The sequence below is a fragment of the Esox lucius genome, chromosome 19, assembly GCF_011004845.1.
Source record: "Esox lucius isolate fEsoLuc1 chromosome 19, fEsoLuc1.pri, whole genome shotgun sequence".
Lineage (NCBI taxonomy): Eukaryota > Metazoa > Chordata > Actinopteri > Esociformes > Esocidae > Esox > Esox lucius.
Genome location: NC_047587.1, coordinates 36,281,523 through 36,301,698, shown reverse-complemented (window position 1 = coordinate 36,301,698; position 20,176 = coordinate 36,281,523). Strand labels below are relative to the sequence as shown.

General features: G+C 39.0%; 1 protein-coding gene across 3 annotated transcripts in view; it reads right to left on the bottom strand.

Annotated features, from left to right (window-relative positions):
• The window catches only part of LOC105018465 (ethanolamine kinase 1), a 57,310-nt gene that overhangs the window by 21,869 nt on the left and 15,265 nt on the right, over nucleotides 1-20,176 (bottom strand). For 2 of the 3 annotated variants that reach the window (XM_020040526.1, XM_010883905.4), the window contains exons 3-6: nucleotides 17,888-18,028; nucleotides 8,184-8,332; nucleotides 3,871-3,954; nucleotides 3,452-3,612 (exon numbers count right to left, since the gene is read on the bottom strand). In XM_020040526.1, the coding sequence (XP_019896085.1) occupies nucleotides 3,452-3,612; nucleotides 3,871-3,954; nucleotides 8,184-8,332; nucleotides 17,888-18,028 (535 nt within the window). The remainder of the gene's footprint in view (nucleotides 1-3,451; nucleotides 3,613-3,870; nucleotides 3,955-8,183; nucleotides 8,333-17,887; nucleotides 18,029-20,176) is intronic. The other variant, XM_020040527.1, reaches the window with a different exon arrangement.

Sequence of the window (20,176 nt, the reverse complement as noted above, 5' to 3'; positions counted from 1 at the left end):
GCTCACACACAAAATGCCCAAGTTCCAAATAATAATAAGTAGATCTGCTGCTTGAATGACACACCGAGGACACAAAACATTTGCGTTTTTCAATCAACAATATCATATTTTTTGATGGCTTTAATGCATGAACGGAATTACAGATGAATAGATCAGGGGCAATTTTCTATTATAATTTTATATGTAAAAAGAAATACAAAGAAAAACCCACAGGTAACCTAAGGAGAAATACAGGCTGCTCCTGAAAAAGACGGTGTGATTGTTTCAAGGAGCACAATATGACGATACTTTAACAAAAATGTTCTGCAGGGTCGAGTTGCCAGAAAGAAGCCTTTACTGCGCCAGTGCCACAAAAAAGCCTGGTTACAATATGCCTGACAACACCTTGACACGCCTCAGCTTCTGGCACACTGTAATTTAGAGTGATGAGACCAAAATGGAGCTTTATGGTCACAACCATAAGCTCTATGTTTGGAGAGGGGTCAACAAGGCCTATAGTGAACAGAATACCACCCCCACTGTGAAGCATGGTGGTGGCTCACTGATGTTTTGGGGATGTGTGAGCTCTAAAGGCTTGCCATCAATGTGAAAATTGATGGCAAGTTGAATGCAGCACGTTATCAGAAAATACTGACAATTTGCATTCTTCTGCACGAAAGCTGTGCATGGGACGTTTTGGACTTTCCTGCCTGACAATGACCCTAAGCACGAGGCCAAGTTGACCCTCCAGTGGTTACAGCAGAAAAAGGTGAAGGTTCTGGAGTGGTCATCACATTCTCCTGACGTTAATATCATCAAGCCACTCTGGGGAGATCTCAAGACAGCCAAAGACTTTGCATGACCTGGAGGCATTTTGCCAAGACAAATGGACAACTACACTCACCTAAAGGATTATTAGGAACACCTGTTCAATTTCTCATTAATGCAATTATCTAATCAACCGGCAGTTGCTTCAATGCATTTAGGGGTGTGGTCCTGGTCAAGACAACCTCCTGAACTCCAAACTGAATGTCAGAATGGGAAAGAAAGGTGATTTAAGCAATTTTGAGCGTGGCATGGTTTTGGTGCCAGATGTGCTGGTCTGAGTATTTCACAATCTGCTCAGTTACTGGGCTTTTCACGCACAACCATTTCTAGGGTTTACAAAGAATGAAAAGGGAAAAACATCCAGTATGCGGCAGTCCTGTAGGCGAAAATGCCTTGTTGATGCTAGAGGTCAGAGGAGAATGGGCCTACTGATTCAAGCTGATAGAAGAGCAACTTTGACTGAAATAACCACTCCTTACAACTGAGGTATGCAGCAAAGCATTTGTGAAGCCACAACACACACAACCTTGAGGTGGATGGGCTACAACAGCAGAAGACCCCACCGGGTACCACTCATCTCCACTACAAATAGGAAAAAGAGGCTACAATTTGCCCGAAAATTGGACAGTTAAAGACTGGAAGAATGTTGCCTGGTCTGATGAGTCTCGATTTCTGTTGAGACATTCAGATGGTAGAGTCAGAATTTGGCGTAAAGAGAATGAGAACATGGATCCATCATGCCTTGTTACCACTGTGCAGGCTGGTGGTGGTGGTGTAACGGTGTGGGGGATGTTTTCTTGGCACACTTTAGGCCCCTTAGTGCCAATTGGGCATTGTTTAAATGCCACGGCCTACTTGAGCATTGTTTCTGACCATGTCCATACCTTTATGACCACCATGTACCCATCCTCTGATGGCTACTTCCAGCAGGATAAAAAGCTTGAATCATTTCAAATTGGTTTCTTGAACATGACAATGAGTTCACTGTACTAAAATGGCCCCCACAGTCACCAGATCTCAACCCAATAGAGCATCTTTGGGATGTGGTGGAACAGGAGCTTCGTGCCCTGGATGTGCATCCCACAAATCTCCATCAACTGCAAGATATTATCCTATCAATATGGGTCAACATTTCTAAAGAATGCTTTCAGCACCTTGTTGAATCAATGCCACGTAGAATTAAGACAGTTCTGAAGGCGAAAGGGGGTTCAAACACAGTATTCCTAATAATCCTTTAGATGAGTGTATACCACCTGCATGAATTTGGGGCCTCATGGACATCTATTACAAAAGACTGCATGCTGTCATTGATGCTAAAGGGGGCAATACACAATATAAAGAACTATGGGTATGCAGACTTTTGAATTGGCGTCAGTAAAAAAAATATCTTTGTTTCCATGTTTTGTTTTATGATTGTACCGTTCTGTTATGACCTACAGTTGAACGTGAATCCCATAAGAAAAAAAAGACATGTGTTTTGCCTGTTCACTAAATTTTTCTTTACAAATGGTACAAGTTTTACCAATTCTCCAAGGGTATGCAAACCTTTGAGCACAGCTGTAAGTACTCGTACTTGGTTAGAAAAAAAGTATGGTATGCAGCCAAATACTGTGCATTGCATAAGTCGCTATATTTGCACTGATTTATAATATTAATGACAACCACTTGTTTGTCCTGAGACCTCCAAAGTCAAATGTATAAACCCAAACTGAAAATCCACAAAAAATGTGGATAACCACACTTGTATTTCATTTTTGCCGCACGGCGTGAGCGGATCTGGCCATGAAGAGCGAATGTCTCTTACTGAGTGAGTGATTGATTGACTGACTGAACTGCACCGACAATGAACATATTGCTCTTGATTTCAATTACATAGCGTTGTTCACATAGCGTAGTTGTTAGCTATTCAACTGATATTGTTTTCTAAAGAAACAAACCAGCCATGGAGTAACTGGAGTAATTTTTTTCATTACAGGTACTACACAGCTATTAGCTAACCATCTACAGTAATCTATTTCTAATGGCAAAAAGCCATAAGTGTACAACAACAGAACATTATAAACACAAGAACAAAAAATAAACGATGAAAACAAAAATATACAATTGGATTTTAGTCAGAGATATCCATCAAAAACATAACAAGAAAGTAGGATTTAAAGACATGTAGTGTAGATACTGCAGTTTGGCCATAAAATGATCATACAAAGTGCAGTATATACATTTTAGGGGTCAACTTCAGATCAGTTGACAAGGTTGTTTTACTTCATATTAAGCTGATACCAGGCCCGGCTGCAGAATCAAATGACAGAGGGGGCATATCTTATAAATGAGGGGGCATATCTAATTCATTTACCATTTGCAGTGTTTATGGGGAAACAAAAGTGTGTGTGGGGGGGGGGGAGGCAATGCCCCCTTTTGCCCCCCTATGATGCCAGGCCTGGCTGATACGTCAGCGCATTGTCACAAACTATCAACAGTTGACTAGCAAGGATTTTTTTTTTAAAGCAATCTTTGTCAGTTTCATCATTTCCATAGTTACCGTTTTGCCCTTTGTAGGGCAATAGGTGTCAGCTGATAATTATACACTCATGTCATTTAGTTGTGTTTTCCATAGGGTTAAGGATGCTGTGCCAGAGACTCTCACCAATGAAAACTTGCAGACTTGAACATAGAGATCCTGAACCTCTTGTTCTGTAACTATGGCCTCCAGTTTCACACTGTGTTTATAGCTCTTCAGGTAAGCTCTCAGCCAGTCCTTCTGGAGTTCAGGACTGGGATATAGGCTGTAGTCGATGTCATTCACACCTTGGAGATAGCTCAAACACACAATCAAATGAGAACTTCTCGAACACATAGTTAGCTTAAATCTTTCATTGAAATTGGGGAGGACGCATACAGCTTGATCTACTCATTACCATGTGAATCTGAACATCTGCAAAAAGATTTGAATGTGTAATGGCCATTTAATGTGATGTGCTTTAAGTCCAGTGTAGAGTTCTACATCATTTCCATTCCATTAGATACACCTTAGTAACAACCGTAAAAACCAACAAAGGAACTTACCTGCAAACTCATTGAAGTGATTGCCTATGTCAAAGGCTTGGTAGTTATAATCAGCGTACTCATAGTCAATGAATCTCACCTTGCCTAAAGGAGAGACAATGCATTGATTAATAAACCAATAGAAAAGTCCCCAAACTACCAACCTTAGTTTACACAGGAAGTCCAACAATTCGTTGCCTAATGATTGGGCTGATCTGATTTGTCAAAAGTCATAATTTGTAAAAAATATTAAAATAAAAAAAATATATAAAATAGAATAACATGGTTGAATATCAACATTTGTTGCAAGTTACTCTGGATGACTGAAGGATAGCTGTATGTAAATCTACTAATGTTTTAGTCCATCTATGTATTAGAGACATTTTGTTCTTCAATAATTTTTTTCTGTAACATATGTACAGTGAGGGAAAAAAATATTTGATCCCCTGCTGATTTTGTACATTTGCCCACTGACAAAGAAATGATCCCTCTATAATTTTAATGGTAGGTTTATTTGAACAGTGAGAGACAGAATAACAACAAAAACATCCAGAAAAACGCATGTCAAAAATATTATAAATTGATTAGCATTTGTGAAATGCAGTATTCAACCCCAGTCAGTGGGCAAACCTACAAAATCAGCAGTATGCTGCCACCTGTGACACCTGTAAATGAAAAGAAGAAAATATCTGCAACTCTGATATGCTCATTTGTTAAATTAGGTTACCTTTATCTGTCAATTGAATTGTAATGAAGATTAAAATATATGAATATGTAATATATGAGTTTCCTTTTTTCATGATTGTATGTTAAGCGAAAGTTGTGGTAATACATATAACCTCAAGATGAAACGTGTGCAAGTAAGGAAAGTTGTCGAATGTGATCATTGTCAAGTAGTAGTGTCGGTGTCAAGCATGAAGCCGTGATGCAGACATCGCTGCCCCAGTCAGTAACTAGAAGCTATCCCCAGTCAGTAACTAGAAGCTATCCCCAGTCAGTACCTACAAGCTATCCGCAGTCAGTAACTAGAAACTATCCGCAGTCAGTAACTAGAAGCTATCCATTTGACTTTTTTTTTAATGTACAAACCCTATTTAATAGACCCTATTTTAGTTGCCCTTGTTTGCTTTAGTTTCAATTTGTATATGACCTCAGTGAGATTCAACAACCTTGGTGTTGGTAGTGTGAGCCACAAGACCACTGCATTGCTTATGTACTATCCAATACTCTCATAAACATGACATAATTGCCATCAACAGTAGTACCACAACTGGTAAGCAAATAACCATATAAACCATATGAACATGGAGCAGGATGGACAACAAGGCAGCGGAATAAATCAGAGAGCTTCTGGACAGGGTCAAAACTACAAACTGAATTGCTGTGAACCATCACAAGCACATCTTTGTTGATAAAGCAGGCTTCTACCGAGTCAAAATTCAACAGTGTGGGTGCAATATCATTGGCCAATGAGCAATTATCCATATGCCTGAACGATGTGGGGGAAACATTTTCCTGTGTGGCCATATCTGAAGATGGGGTGATAGGAGATAAGCCACTTATTGGGTCTACAATGCTTTGGCTGCATACCTCATTGAGTTCCTCAATGAAATTGTGGGTGAAAATGTTAGTTTCCACCATTCAGAGGTGATTCAGGAATGGTTGTGGGCTAATCATTGATTCCTGATCCTAGACCTGACCCCATTACTGTATCTCCTTTTCATTATGGAGGTGGAAGGTGTATGATCGCCATCCCCATGAGCATGTCACCCTCCTCCAGCTCATGGATAAGCCATGTCATGACATTACTGGTGACCAGTGTCACGTTTGGGTTTGCAGTGCCAAAATATTTTTCCCGCAGTACATGGCAAAAGGAAGATATTCATTGTGACATGGACAAGATATCTTGGCCAAATGGTGAAGACAGAATTGATGCAAATTAGTGTAGTTGGTGCTAAACACTGACATTTATTTTACTTCTTTCTGATAGTATTTATTACAATTGGTTAGACAAAAAAAAATTGCAGTAAAAGTTACTTTCTTGGATCAATGATTGTAGAATATGATCACACTTTTGGTTATGGGTTAGAAATTATGGAGATTATTTTCTGTCAATTGTGATGGGTAATGGTTGAATCATTGATCTTGTGGAGAAAAATCTTTACAAATTAAATGTAAGCAGAATCAGTTGTTTTGAATCCAAGATTTAAGTATGATCTGGAGTCCTGTACTAGGAGTTGTCTGACAAATCCTGTTGTCTGACAAATCAAAATGTGAAATTTTTTTGGGAATCAAGGACGCCGCGTCCTCCAGACTAAAGAGGAGAGGGACCATCCAGCTTGTAATTAGGGCACAATTCAAAAGCCAGCATCCATGATGGTATAGGGTGGTATTAGTGCACATGGCATGGGTGATTACAAGTCTGTGAAGGCACCATTAATGATGAACAACATCTAGATGCTATCCAGGCGATGTCTTTTTTAGGGAAGGCCTTGCTTATTTCAGCAAGACGATGCCAAATCACATTCTGCACGTATCACAATAGCATGGCTTTGCAGTTAAAGAGTCTGGATGCTAAACTGGCCTGCCTGCAGTCCAGACCTGTCCCCTATTGAAAACTTTTGGCGTATTATGATATGAGAAAAATGACAAAGGAGACCCCGAACTGCGGAGCAGCTGCAATCCTATATCAAGCAAGAATGGGAAACCATTTCACTTTCAAAACTACAGCAGTCGGTCTCCTCAGTATTGTTATAAGAAGAGGTGATGCAACACAGTGGTAGACATGCTGCTGTCCCAACATTTTTTAAACGTGTTGCTGGCATCAAATTCAGAATGGGCATGTATTTTTCCAAATAACAACACAATTCCTCAGGTTCAACATTTGATGTGTTGTCTTTGTACTATTTTCAGTTTAATGTAGAAATTAATTATTTGCAAATCATTGCATTTGACTGTTTTTATTACCATTTTACGCAGCGTCCCAAAATTTTTGGATATGTGCAATCTTACAGTGAGAAATGTTTATACAATTTACCTGCGCAGTCTTTCACAGAGTGGTGAACCCCTCCCCATTCTCACTTCTGACAGACCCATCCTCTCTGGAATGATCTTTTAATACCCAATCATGTTACTGACCTGTTTACCTAATTAGTTGTCTGATTTTCCACCAGGTTTAGTTTTTTAGCATTACACAACTTTTCTGGTCTTTTGTTACGTCTGTCTTAACTTTTTTGAAATGCGTCAGTTTGAACATTTGATAAGTTGTCTTTGTAATATTTGGTATTGAATATAGGGTTTACATGATTTGCGCATCATTGCATTCTGTTTTTATTACATTTCTTTTTTCTTTGGAAACAGGATTGTACTTTTCTAGCACCTTCTGGTTCTTAGGCTAAAATGACCTAGTCAAAAGCAAGTTTCCAATAGCCCAGAACAGCTTGATTTAGGTCGGATTAGAACTGGGCCTATGTACTCAAATTTAGGAGTGAAGTGTCACAAACTTGGCTTAGGCTGGTACTTCCATGGGGCAGTGTTGTGTTTGACTACTTTCCACACAGAGAATCACAAACATGCCTCTAGAGCTAGGAGAGCTAATGTTTTTGTGTAAATTCAGTAGCCTGCCAGAAAAGGTACTTTTTTATATCCAGGATCTTCCATGTGGAATAGCCTGCTTCTCTGTTAAAACTATAATGGAAATGATTTATGATGTTGACATTTTCTTCCCTGTACTAATACAAACATGTTAATCTATTTTAGGACCATGTAGACCCAATTCAAGGCAAGCCATGACCCAACACATGCATGCAGGTAAACCATTAACCTATAGTGGGCACTATAGTCCAAACCTAGATTTGGTTGACAGCACTATTTCAGGTTTTGTTCATTGCAAAGAAATTGTGTACCAATTGCCCCATTTTTATTCTAAATTGAATGCAATAGTCTTATTTGGGAACTTATCTACTGGACTACATTGCAAAAGAAAATTATGTTGTGGATTGTGACCATTTTTAAAATGGCATTTTGTTAAGGTGTTAAAATGGAACATGTACTGCAATTGGACCATTTCACAGAAATAACTGGAATTAAAGAGACATTAAAGTTATTCAGTCTTAAATATAGCAATCTTGTATTCTTCCCAATACTGATGGTCTATTACATTAGATTGGCAGAACAAATCCTATACCCAATCAGTTTAGTCCTAAGGAATCCAGTTACTCTTCATGCCGCATTGTCTTTTCAACCACAGAAATAAATTACTTGGTAAATCTTTCATGTCAGTGTTGTGCAACCTAAATTCCTTACAATGTAATGCATTATTTCTTCTCACCCACCCTCTTTATGGTTGTAGATTATGTTTTTAGTCAGGAGATCATTGTGACACAGCACAGTCGGCGAGTTGATCTGAGAGAGGTGTCTTTCCAGCTTCTCCATTTCATCTGACAGGGTTTTGATGCTATAGACCTTGTGCAGCATTTTGGAACTATGTGAAAAAAAAAAAAATGGCTGTTACACATTACAGGCACTGTATGTCTCATCCCATTCAAATTGACCTGCTGTTACGGAACTGGCCCATCAATTTTATTCATATAATTGATTTCCAAAGCTTTCTCAATGGAAGTTGTTCATACAATAATGTGTGCTGTATCTATACAATATCCACAGACAAAAAATTCAGATGAGTTGAATTTCTGAAAGGCTACCTGATACATAACCCTCTGTTAAACCATTTAGGTGTTGCTAGCACCATTATAGTGAACATCATTTTTCCAATAATCTCACACTTTATAAATTAGTTATATGTAGGCAGGAAATGCAAAGAACCCACAGATGATTTGTATTTAGCTGGTTTAAATTGCATGTGCTGCAGCCTACAATAATCATTTCTATGCTATATTGTAGTCTTACATAATTTATTTTTTCCCAAGGCTAATATTGACAGTTTGGAAATATATAAGGAGGTGCAGTTGTGAATGGTGCCAAGAGTGTTGCAACTGGACCATATTAAGTCCATATTGGCTTATAATTAATCAGTGGTGTTACAGAGAAGGACTCTTTTCAATTCACAATGAAATCTTCACAGATTTTTTGTATACAAACTAATTGTAAGCAAGTCATGATTAATTACATTCTTAAACAAGATCCCCAGTTATAGAAATATTTGCAATTAAAACACAAATACACATACTTTTTTGGGTACTGTCTAATTTCATTGTATGTTTGGGGAATAACCTTTTTTTTGCGTGTTTGCATTTGAGACTACACAGGGCTTATGCACAACATGTCACACAACTTATGAATTGACAATATACCACAAACTACTGAGATACCTTTTTGCTATAACAAACCATTTCTTGGGTCAGGGTTTGAACCAGAAATTACATGATTTAGTCAAAAATTCGATGAAACGCAGTAAAACAAAAGAAAATCTGGAAATTCAAACAACCACAAAACGTCTATAAGCGGCAGCTGGAGAACATTTGCCTCTCCCAAATTCAAAAACAGAGCTATGAACGCAATGATTAGCTATTCATAGATTAGATAAAATGACATCATGTTTCGTACCAATTCCTCATTAATTCCAGAGGGTACTTTATTTCCAGAGGGTAAGCTTGGAAAGCTATTGATGTTAGTAAGTAGGTCTAAAAAGGCATACACATGCTAAAATATTTGTTTGGCAGATACATGGAGTGTTAGCATGAATTACTAGGCTTATATAATTTGTAGATTTTTAAGCTTGCCAATGGAATTTAGTTACCTGACTAGACTATAAACCTGAAATCATTGTGGCAATAGTTTATTTTAAAATGCATCAACTTGTCTTTTATTACAGATAACCTCACACTATAGAGCAACTACTTATATTTATCTACAACTATTTATCTAAATGGATTACATGGCCTAACAACCATAACACGGTATATTTAGATCTTTGGATGGTAACGGTGTATATCACACTATACTAATGTGTACCTTTAATTGCAATAAAATACATGTTTTGAGGAGTGTAAGACTCCAGGATGGTAACTGCTGACTTCTAGTAGTTAACTGTTGCATTTCTGCTGTGCTGTTACTGTAGCTGTCTATTATGCCACATTTCACAATTACAGTTAACCTCATAATAGTACAATTAACAGATATACACCGATCAGCCAGAACATAATGACCACCTGCCTCATATTGTGTAGGTCCCCTTTTTGCCACCAAAACAGCCCTGACCCATCAAGGCATGGACTCCACTAGACCTCTAAAGGTGTGCTGTGGTATCTGGGACCAAGACGTTAGCAGCAGATCCTTTAAGTCCTGTAAGTTGCGAGGTGGGGCCTCCATGGATTGGACTTGTTTGTCCAGCACATCCCACAGACGCTCGATTGGATTGAGATCTGGGGAATTTGGAGGCCAAGTCAACACCTGGAACTCGTTGTTGTGTTCCTCAAACCATTCCTGAACCATATTTGCTTTGTGGCAGGGTGGACACACTGCCTCCGCCAGCTTGCCTTCTTCCCATAGTGCATCCTGGTGCCATGTGTTCTCCAGGTTTGCACCCAGCCATCCATGTGATGCAAAATAAAATGTGATTCATCAGACCAGGTCACCTCCTTCCATTGCTCTGTGGTCCAGTTCTGATGCTCACATGCCCATTGTATGTGCTTTCATCAGTGGTCAGGGGTCAGCATGGGCACTCTGACTGGTTTTCGGCTACACAGCCCCATACGCAACAAACTGCAATGCACTGTGTGTTCTGACACCTTTCCATCAGTTCCAGCATTAACTTTTTCAGCCATTTGAGCTACAGTAGCTCGTCTGTTGGATCGGACCACACGGACCAGCCTTCACTCCCCATGTGCATCAGTGAGCCTTGGCCACCAATGACCCTGTCCCCGGTTCACCACTTTTCTTTCCTTGGACCACTTTTGATAGGTACTGACCACTGCAGACCAGGAACACCCCAGAAGGACTGCAGTTTTGGAGATGCTCTGACCAAGTCGTCTAGCCATCACAATTTGGCCCTTTTCAAAGTCCCTCAGATCCTTATGCTTGCCCATTTTTCTTGCTTCTAACACATCAACTTTGAGGACAGAACGTTCAATTGCTGCCTAATATATCCCACCCACTGACAGGTGCCATGATAACGAGATTATCAGTGTTACTCACTTGACCTGTCAGTGGTCATAATGTTATGGCTGATTGGTGTAGAAATTCAGATAACGGCTTACAAAATAATTTAGCAATTAAATATTACAACATGAATTAAACTGCTACTACCCACTAGACCAATACAATTCACAGTATTATTCTTTATTTGTATGGACAGCTTCTGGTTATTGACTCAGGCTGAAGTGACTTTTTGTTTGACATTCCTACTTGACAGTGCTCCTCTACTGTCTGAACATATTCTATAACTGTACCTCATACTCAAGCATGTTTTGTCTTGAGCTGATAAGAAGTTGCTTCTATAGTCAGCGTTTTGTAATACATTAGAACACCTAAAGCCCCACTCTCTGTTTTTATGGATACTGTCCAGTTCTTCTCATAGACTGACATTCAAAGTAGTTGTGAAATAACAATTTAATACTCATGCTTAATCAAACCAAATCATGTGCTGGTGCCAGCAACTGAAAGACTCAGTTGCACATCACATGATTTGGTTGCACCCAAAGAAATTATCTTTGGCATGAAATGATCTGAAATGAAATGATCAGCAACTTTCAATGGGACTGAGTTTTATGGTCAGATGTGACCAAAATTGAGCTTTTTTTGGAAACAAACACCAGAAGTGGCTTTGGCGTAGAACTTAAGATAGCCATGCAGAAATGTACCTCATCCCACTGTGAAGGATGGGTGGAATAATTGTAGAGGACATTTTATAATTGGCTCGATTAAACCTCTTTGTAACTGCCAGTTCCAAAGAAGCCAAACAGTTGGTCCATGAATTGCAGATGCATCCATCACAAAAACTGCAAAATTAAAAGTCAACACCTTGAGCTCGTTGTGTTCCTCAAACCATTCCTGAACCATTTTGCTTTGTGGCAGGGCGCATTATCCTGCTGAAAGAGTCCAATGCCATCAGGGACTATCGTTGCCATGAAATGGTGCACATGGTCTGCAACAATGCTCAGGTAGGTGGTACGTGTCAAAGTAACATCCACATGAATGGCAGGACCCAAGGTTTCCCAGCAGAACATTGCCCAAAGCAACACACTGCCTCCGCCGGCTGACCTCCTTCCCATAGTGCATCCTGGTGCCATGTGTTCTTCAGATAAGAGACGCACACGCACCCAGCCATCCACGTGATGTAAAAGGAAATGTGATTCATCAGACTAGGTCACCTTCTTTCATTGCTCCGTGGTCCAGTTCTGATGCTCATGTGCCCATTGTAGGTACTTTCGGCAGTGGAGAGTGGCCAAGAAGGGGCATCGCCTTTCCTTCCTTGGACCACTTTTGATAGGTACTGACCACTGCAGACCGGGAACACCCCACAAGGGCTGTAGTTTTGGAGATGTTTTGACCCAGTCTTCTAGTCATCACAATTTGGCCCTTGCCAAAGTCACTCAGATCCTTACGCTTGCCCATTTCTCCTGCTTCTAACACATCGACATTGAGGACAGAATGTTGACTTGCTGCCTAATAAATCCCACCCACTGACAGGTGCCATGATAATGAGATTATCAGTGTTATTTACTTCTCCTGTCAGTGGTCCTAATGTTATGGCTGATCAGAGTTTATTGTTAGGTGTTTTCATTATTTTGTTCACCCCCTTTAGCTACAAAATAGTTTTTAATAATGCATTTAAAAACAAGTCTAGCAGCGGATACACCACGATACCATTATGCAGTGTTTTGTTTCACATCTGTGAGTGTGTTGAGCACATCACTAATAAGGCCATTGACAGGTTTCTCATACCTTGTGATCTGTGCTTCACACATTCGTTCGGGTAGAGATATCTCAGTATGTAGGGGACGAGGCAGCTTGATCCGCAGCATATAGCACTTTATGCTGTTTACTATAATTCCAGTAAACAGACCGCATATTGTTTCTTTAACATACGTTGGATTGGGAAGGAAGCTGATTTCAACTTTGTTAATGGCATCTCATCTTTGGCAATATTATAAGCCATGTTGTATCTGCATCAGATTGTTTGTTAATAGATGTTCATATCCCAAACTAAAACAGCAACTGGTGTTCTTGCAAGAACATTTTGATATTAAAATAGTGTTGCAGACCATTACATTTGGGAAACCTTGCTGCAGATGCATTCTCCAGGCCAGCGTGCGTTTACAGCAACACAAGTTGTTTATGACTCGAGACCACTCCACATATCATCTTGTGAAGTTACAGTACATGCCTTCACAATGTCTTGTTTTTCCTTCTTGAGATAGCTCCATCAATCAAAAAAGGTCTTACATTCACGAACGCCTCTTGAAAATGCACCTGGGAAACGCTGTGTAAGCGCTGTGTAGTTCTAATGATTTTTATGTCTCTTTTCAATCGTCAGTAATTTAAACACTGTTATACCTATTTATGCAAGGGGACAAACAGTTGCTTTGCTATTATACACAGTTGTCGGCATAATTTAGTGGTGTCTGTGAGGAACGCACAATAAAAGCAGAGGCGTAGGCCCTTGTTTACAATCCAGACAGATTTTCCTGTTCCCTTCCCAAAGTGCCTCCTTATAACCTGAGCAGTACACACTCATTTGGATGGGAGATTATCGCGTTTTGCTCTGGTCAATTGTTTTTTTGTTTTTCTGTTATGGTTGTGGGGAAAAAAAATACTCTAGATGAACACATAAAGGCTTTATTAAGTCCCTATTAAGGTATTTGGGCTTCTGGGAAAAGCCGCAACATAGTTTATTATAACAAGCATTTTGCAGTTTCATATATCTGTATTATTATTATTATTATATTTATTTTACTTTTCCACATATTTAAAAATATTACTGTATGCACTGCTTCAAAAAATGACATAGCACACTATAAAAAGTTACGTTTCTTCCTATTTACCTTATAGACAAACTATTTCTTTGGCCTAGCTGTTCTGCTTCTTTTCACTCTGCCTGCTCCACCTCCGTTTAGCTTGTAGGCTCCCGACCCGCTTAAGGAAGCCGCTAGAGCGAGATCTGTCAAGTTAATATCTACTGACGATACCTCCCCACAGCCTGCTGGTGCTGGGCCATTATGCACCGTTCCCCTCAGACTCCTGGCCCACAACGGTAATTAGCACAACCAAAGCCCAAACCCTGACTGTGGTGGAGTCCTCAGCATCATATATTAGCTTTCGATAGCCAATTTCTTAGTATCTTAATATCATCAATATTCATGAAAATATGTAATATTAAATGTGGTTCATGAATTCCATCTCTCTTTAAAAATGCATACACTTTTCTGTATGTTTGCAGAAGTATATCATACTATTTGAGAAAACAAATACTTTTTCAAAGGCCAATATATGGTCAGACTCACAATATTCCTTCCTATTAATTATTTTATCTTGAAAATAACTCAAATTACTTAAAACAACCAAAACAACTTGGACTTTACATTTCAACGGCACTCCGGTAACTGCGCTCACTCCCCCTCCTCTTGCCAAACTCTCCCTTTTAGATGCAGGGGTTTGTGGAGTACGCTGCTTGCCTCCCAGCTCCTCTCACGTCTCTGTTTCTAGAGAACCAGCTCCAGTAATTAGAGGAATTTCCTCCTCTGGCAGCTCGTTATCAATGTGCCTAATTTACATCTGATTAACAGCTCTAGTGGAGCAGCAGTGAGAATGGCAGTGTTCTGTGGTTTGTGTTGAGTGTTAAATGGGAGAATTAGCGGGAGGGCTTTGAGCGGTGCGGGAGGCAGCTCTCCAAGGCTTCTGCGCTCTGCTCTGAACTGCAGTGCAGCTGTGTCTCTCTAGCACTGCTTTCCTCTCTCCTCGTGTTCTCCTCTGTCCTGCTCTGTCCTTTTCTCTCCCCTCTTCTCCTCTCCTGTTCTGCCGTGGCGTCCCCTCCCCTCAAAACCACATGTATCTTGTCTCCTGTTCTCCTCTTTCCTTCCTCTGCTCCCCCGCCTCCAACCCCAGCGGGTGACTGACTGACTGAGGAGCTCTTCTGCAGGTGCAGCCCCTTCCTCTCTCACCATTTCCTCAGAAGACACAATTCCTTGCAAGCACTTATGCATTCCGCAAGTACAAAAGTCTGTCTAATGCTTTTTTGTGTCCATGGCTTCTCACCATCTCCCTCTGTAGCTCCCTTCATCATATTCAAAACCACACCCCCTCCTTACATATGTATTTGAACAGGGATTTTTTTATTTTTTATTTGGCTCTATAGTCAAGCAAATAGTTTATATGAGGTGATGGTAGAGAATGTAACCTTTTATATGAGCGCATATTCATACTTATCTGATTTAGAAATGAAAGCACTTAATATATCTAGTCCCCCCTTTTCATAAATATTTGGACACATTTCACTTATAGTGTGTTATTAAAAGTTTGGTATTTGGTTCCAAATTCTTGGCACTCAGTGACAAGGGCCTGGATTCAATCTGAAAGCCAGTTACGTGCATTGTGGCTTTTGAAGGCAATGTTCTCAGAGATTACCATTCACAATAAATGCTATATATTATCTCGGTTCAGTCAGAACGCAGAGTGAGACAGAGGTTAAAAGAGTGTACCCCCCTGAAAAATGAGAATCTTTCCATTATTGGTAGAGGAGAGTGTGAGACATGGAGACATTTTTACATTCAGTGACACTTTGTCACGATAATATTAGTTCTAACAAATAGAAATGAATCACAGTTTTTAAAACTTCTTTCCACAAAAGAAGTTATCTCTTGGCACAACTAACCCCGGGTATGGGGTGAATTGACAATGGCTAAACTGAGCCTCCATGGGGTGAGTGGGTGTGGTCTCTTGTGGCAGTGGGTGATGTTGCTGGCAGGAAAATTTGAATTGAACATGGGTGTAGCATGGTAAATACAGTTTTTAAACCATATGTACTTGTACATTGAATTATGTACTCTTTGTTTAATATATGTGTGCACAGGGGCACAATTTCTCCTTGCAACAATGAAAATGCTTTCTTGAGCTCATTCATGTCACATGTCACAATATATATATATATATATATATATATATATATATATATAGAACATTATTCTATATTTTGCACTTTGCATTTGAACTTTGTATGGACATCCATTCTAGGTTAAGGAGCACACATTGTATCTTATGGAAACAATCAAAGGTTGTTTGGTTTTGGTAGAGGCTTCAGATGAAACTTAAAACAACATGAATTCATGTCACTTTCCTGTTGGGTTAAACATAACAAAGAAAACAGTCTCACTCTAACTCCAAAATATTGTAGTGAAGAGCCATTTCAAAATGTTTAGCATTACTGCCCAATTACATGTTATGTTTAATGTTCTATAAATAATTTACATTTCATGCATAAGTGGGATGACTTAGAATAAAAGATTTGGATGGATGGACGATACTGCACCGTTAATACAACACCGTTAAGTCAATATCTATCCATACATCTAAACGTCTAAAGACAGTGTTCACCCTGTTAGTGTAACCTTGCTGTAGCACAAACATATTCTTTGAATAATTTATGTAAACAATTTCATATTTTGACAGTTTAATGTGGATCATCTCATCTTGCTTAAAATTGTATCACAATATAGCCCCATCTATTGGATTCCTGAATGCGGTACAACTGTGGTGAAAGCTGGCAAAATGAAACACTGCAAAATGTAGAAATCCCTTACATTTTTTAATTGCCTACAACTTAAACATAAACCATTATATATAAAATACTTGGCTGTATAATTTCTGTATAAATTAAAATTGTTATATTGCTTATATTTAATGAAATGATCCTAATGAAATATCACTCCCTGTGTAATGTCACACCACAAAACAATAGAGCTGTATTAGAAGAGGACAGAAGGTTGATTGGCTCTGTCCTCTCAGCAATGTTAAAAGAGATAACCACTTTTAATTACTTGATATTGGATGGCTCCTCACCCTGGAGTTTACTGGCCAGGAAACTGTAATCCATTCTTCAGTTATATTTAAAGAGCCTTTATAAACCAACTAACTTTAGACACTTTAACTTTAGACTGCTAGCTACTAATAAATGAAAGTAATGGGACTGTGTAAACATGTTTATTTTTTACTGGCCAAATCACCTTTAAGTGAATGGAAAAACTACAGATTTAATTGTATGCCTTTAAAACACACTCACATGCTATTATTACTTCCATTGTTTTTAGCGAGCAGTGGCTAAAGTTGGCTGCCGTTTGTAATGGCTATATTTTAGAAAATTAAGTCATGGATTATAGTAGGTCCATTAACTTATTTTAGGGTGAAGAAGTCTGTCAAGTGGAAAAAGTGAAATTCTCCTTTTTTTAAAACTGCTAGAGACAGGCTAACTCCATCTCAGATATCAGAGGTCCCAATATCCTTCTTCTCTGTTAAATGGATGACCTACTCCATGGCTAATTGCCTTGTCTTTTTCCTTCAAAACACAAAGAACAGAAAGAACATAGTAGACTAATCTAGTGATGTTCTTTTAATCTGAAGAGTTAAAGCAGACCAGTACTTTGTGACTCTAGTTTGACTCTAGTTTGTATGGACTTCCGACCCCTCGCAGCAAACTTAAACAATGTTGGACATTTGGCTGATAAGGGAGAGTGTTTGAGGAAACCGAGTTAATGTCTGTTTTTCTTTGTAGTGTCTGGAAGTAACCTCTAACCTTTCACCTTGAGACCCCTGCAAAGATAGCACAATGTTATTCCCACAGACATAACTCCCCCCTCCTCCTCCATAGGCCAATCCCTGCTTAATTTCACTGTCCCAAGATGGCAATACAGTGTGCACTAATAGCGACAGAAAAAGACTGTCTAAATGATTCAGACTTCAGTAAAGATCGGCTGAACGATTTAGATTTCACCATCAACAAACTCTGACGACGGGCAAAAACTAGACAGCTTTTCATGACCAAAAAACATTTAACAAAAAAATAGTGGATGGATATGCATTCACTCACCTTTGTGGTTCTGTTGTGTTGCCATGAGCATTCTGGACAAGTTTGAGAAATTGAGCCATCTTCTTCCACAAAATATTGTCTGCCGGGTTGTCAGATTCAAGCTTGATCGAGTGAATTTTTCCCATTTCTTTTGCAATCAATCTACAGTAGAAAAATAAGTTGTATCCTTTTATTACATAACTACAGAGGAGTCTGAGCCAAGATATTGCTCACAAAAATTGTAGACAAGAAAAATAAAACAATATATTTTTTATCTTTCCATGAACTCTAAAAGCACTATGATGATTTTGTAGCTTTGGAATGCTGAGTTATCAACCCCTAATAGATGAATCCCTCGATTTGGGATAGAGACATTAGTTGAAATCAAAATAAGTTTTACTTTTTTCATAATTTTTTTAATGCCTTGGGTCCCACAGTCAGATAGAAACAACAGTGCTTCTAACCCTGGAATGTCTAACATTTTTAGGACATAAGAAATTTGGAGAAAAATTAAATGTTATTTATCATACCCCATAAGCGACTTTTTTGCTTTCAATTAGGGACATTTTTCTCTCTCCTAAACTACTTTTAAATTATATGTTATGAATACATGTCCATAATTAAACCCAATTATAAGACATTTCTGTTTTTCAGTGTAATTTCTAGCTGACTCCTCCTACAATTTCCTTCATATGACAAATATTAAATTCTAATTATGTACTTAGTCATGGCATGCAGTGCTGTCTAAAAGTATACAGACCTCTTCACTTTTTCTACATTTTGTAATGTTATAGAGTTAATTTGTAACTCGAAATGTGTGCTGATTCATTGAAAATTAAAAAACAAAATATGTCATGTACATTCATGTTGGCACAAACATGCCATTTGCTACAACTGAACACGTAGAAAAACCATGCATGTTCATAGGATCATGTCCTAGGATCATGATCATGAGCCCATCGGATCAATTCTTTTTTACACAATTCAGAAAAATCTAATTTAGAAACCAAACGGGTAAATAGTTGTTCATTTTGTATAGACTAAAGCTGACAAAAAACTATTGATACCTTGAGACTGAAATTTCTCCAATTTGTAAGACCACAACTCTCTCCTCCAAATGGGATAGTGGGATAGAATATTTCCCAATTAACAGTGAATTAATTGACACTAACTAAATGTCTATCATCCATCACAATATGACATAGAGTTAAGGTTAACCAAATGTTTTTTAATTGAATACAATATCACTAACCACAACTGCCACCATCACATATAAAAGGTAATGTTACACAATCATTCTCTTAAACATACAGCTCTGGAAAAAATTAAGAAACCACTGCACCTTTTTCTTTCCCTTCCAAAAATGTTGAAAAGGAAAGTTTTGAGTGAGGAACAGAAGCGTTCAATTTGCAGTGGTCTCTTCATTTTAACCCATCTGTTCCTCACTCAAAACCTTCCTTTACAACTTTTTTGGAAAGGAAAGAAAAAGGTGCAGTGGCTTTTTTTCCCCAGAACTATATGTTTGGGCGTATTTTGACAGTTATGAAATGACAAAGTGGATACATACACTCACCTAAAGGGTTATTAGGTGTAGGATTCACACCATACTAATCCTGTGTTAGACCCCCTTGCGCCTTCAGAACTGCCTTAATTCTATGTGGCATTGATTCAACAAGGTGCTGAAAGCATTCTTTAGAAATGTTGGCCCATATTGATTGGATAGCATCTTGCAGTTGATGGAGATTTGTGGGATGCACATCCAGGGCACCAAGCTCCCGTTCCACCACATCCCAAAGATGCTCTATTGGGTTGAGATCTGGTGACTGTGGGGGCCATTTCAGTACAGTGAACTCATTGTCATGTTCAAGAAACCAATTTGAAATGATTCGAGCTTTGTGACATGGTGCATTATCCTGCTGGAAGTAGCCATCAGAGGTTGGGTACATGGTGGTCATAAAGGGATGGACATGGTCAGAAACAATGCTCAGGTAGGCCGTGGCATTTAAACAATGCCCAATTGGCACTAAGGGGCATAAAGTGTGCCAAGAAAACATCCCCCACACCATTACACCACCACCACCAGCCTGCACAGTGGTAACAAGGCATGATGGATCCATGTTCTCATTCTGTTTATGCCAAATTCTGAAATCGAGACTCATCAGACCAGGCAACATTCTTCCAGTCTTCAACTGTCCAATTTTGGTTAGCTTGTGCACATTGTAGCCTCTTTTTCCTATTTGTAGTGGAGATGGGTGGTACCCGGTGGGGTCTACTGCTGTTGTAGCCCAACCGTCTCAAGGTTGTGCGTGT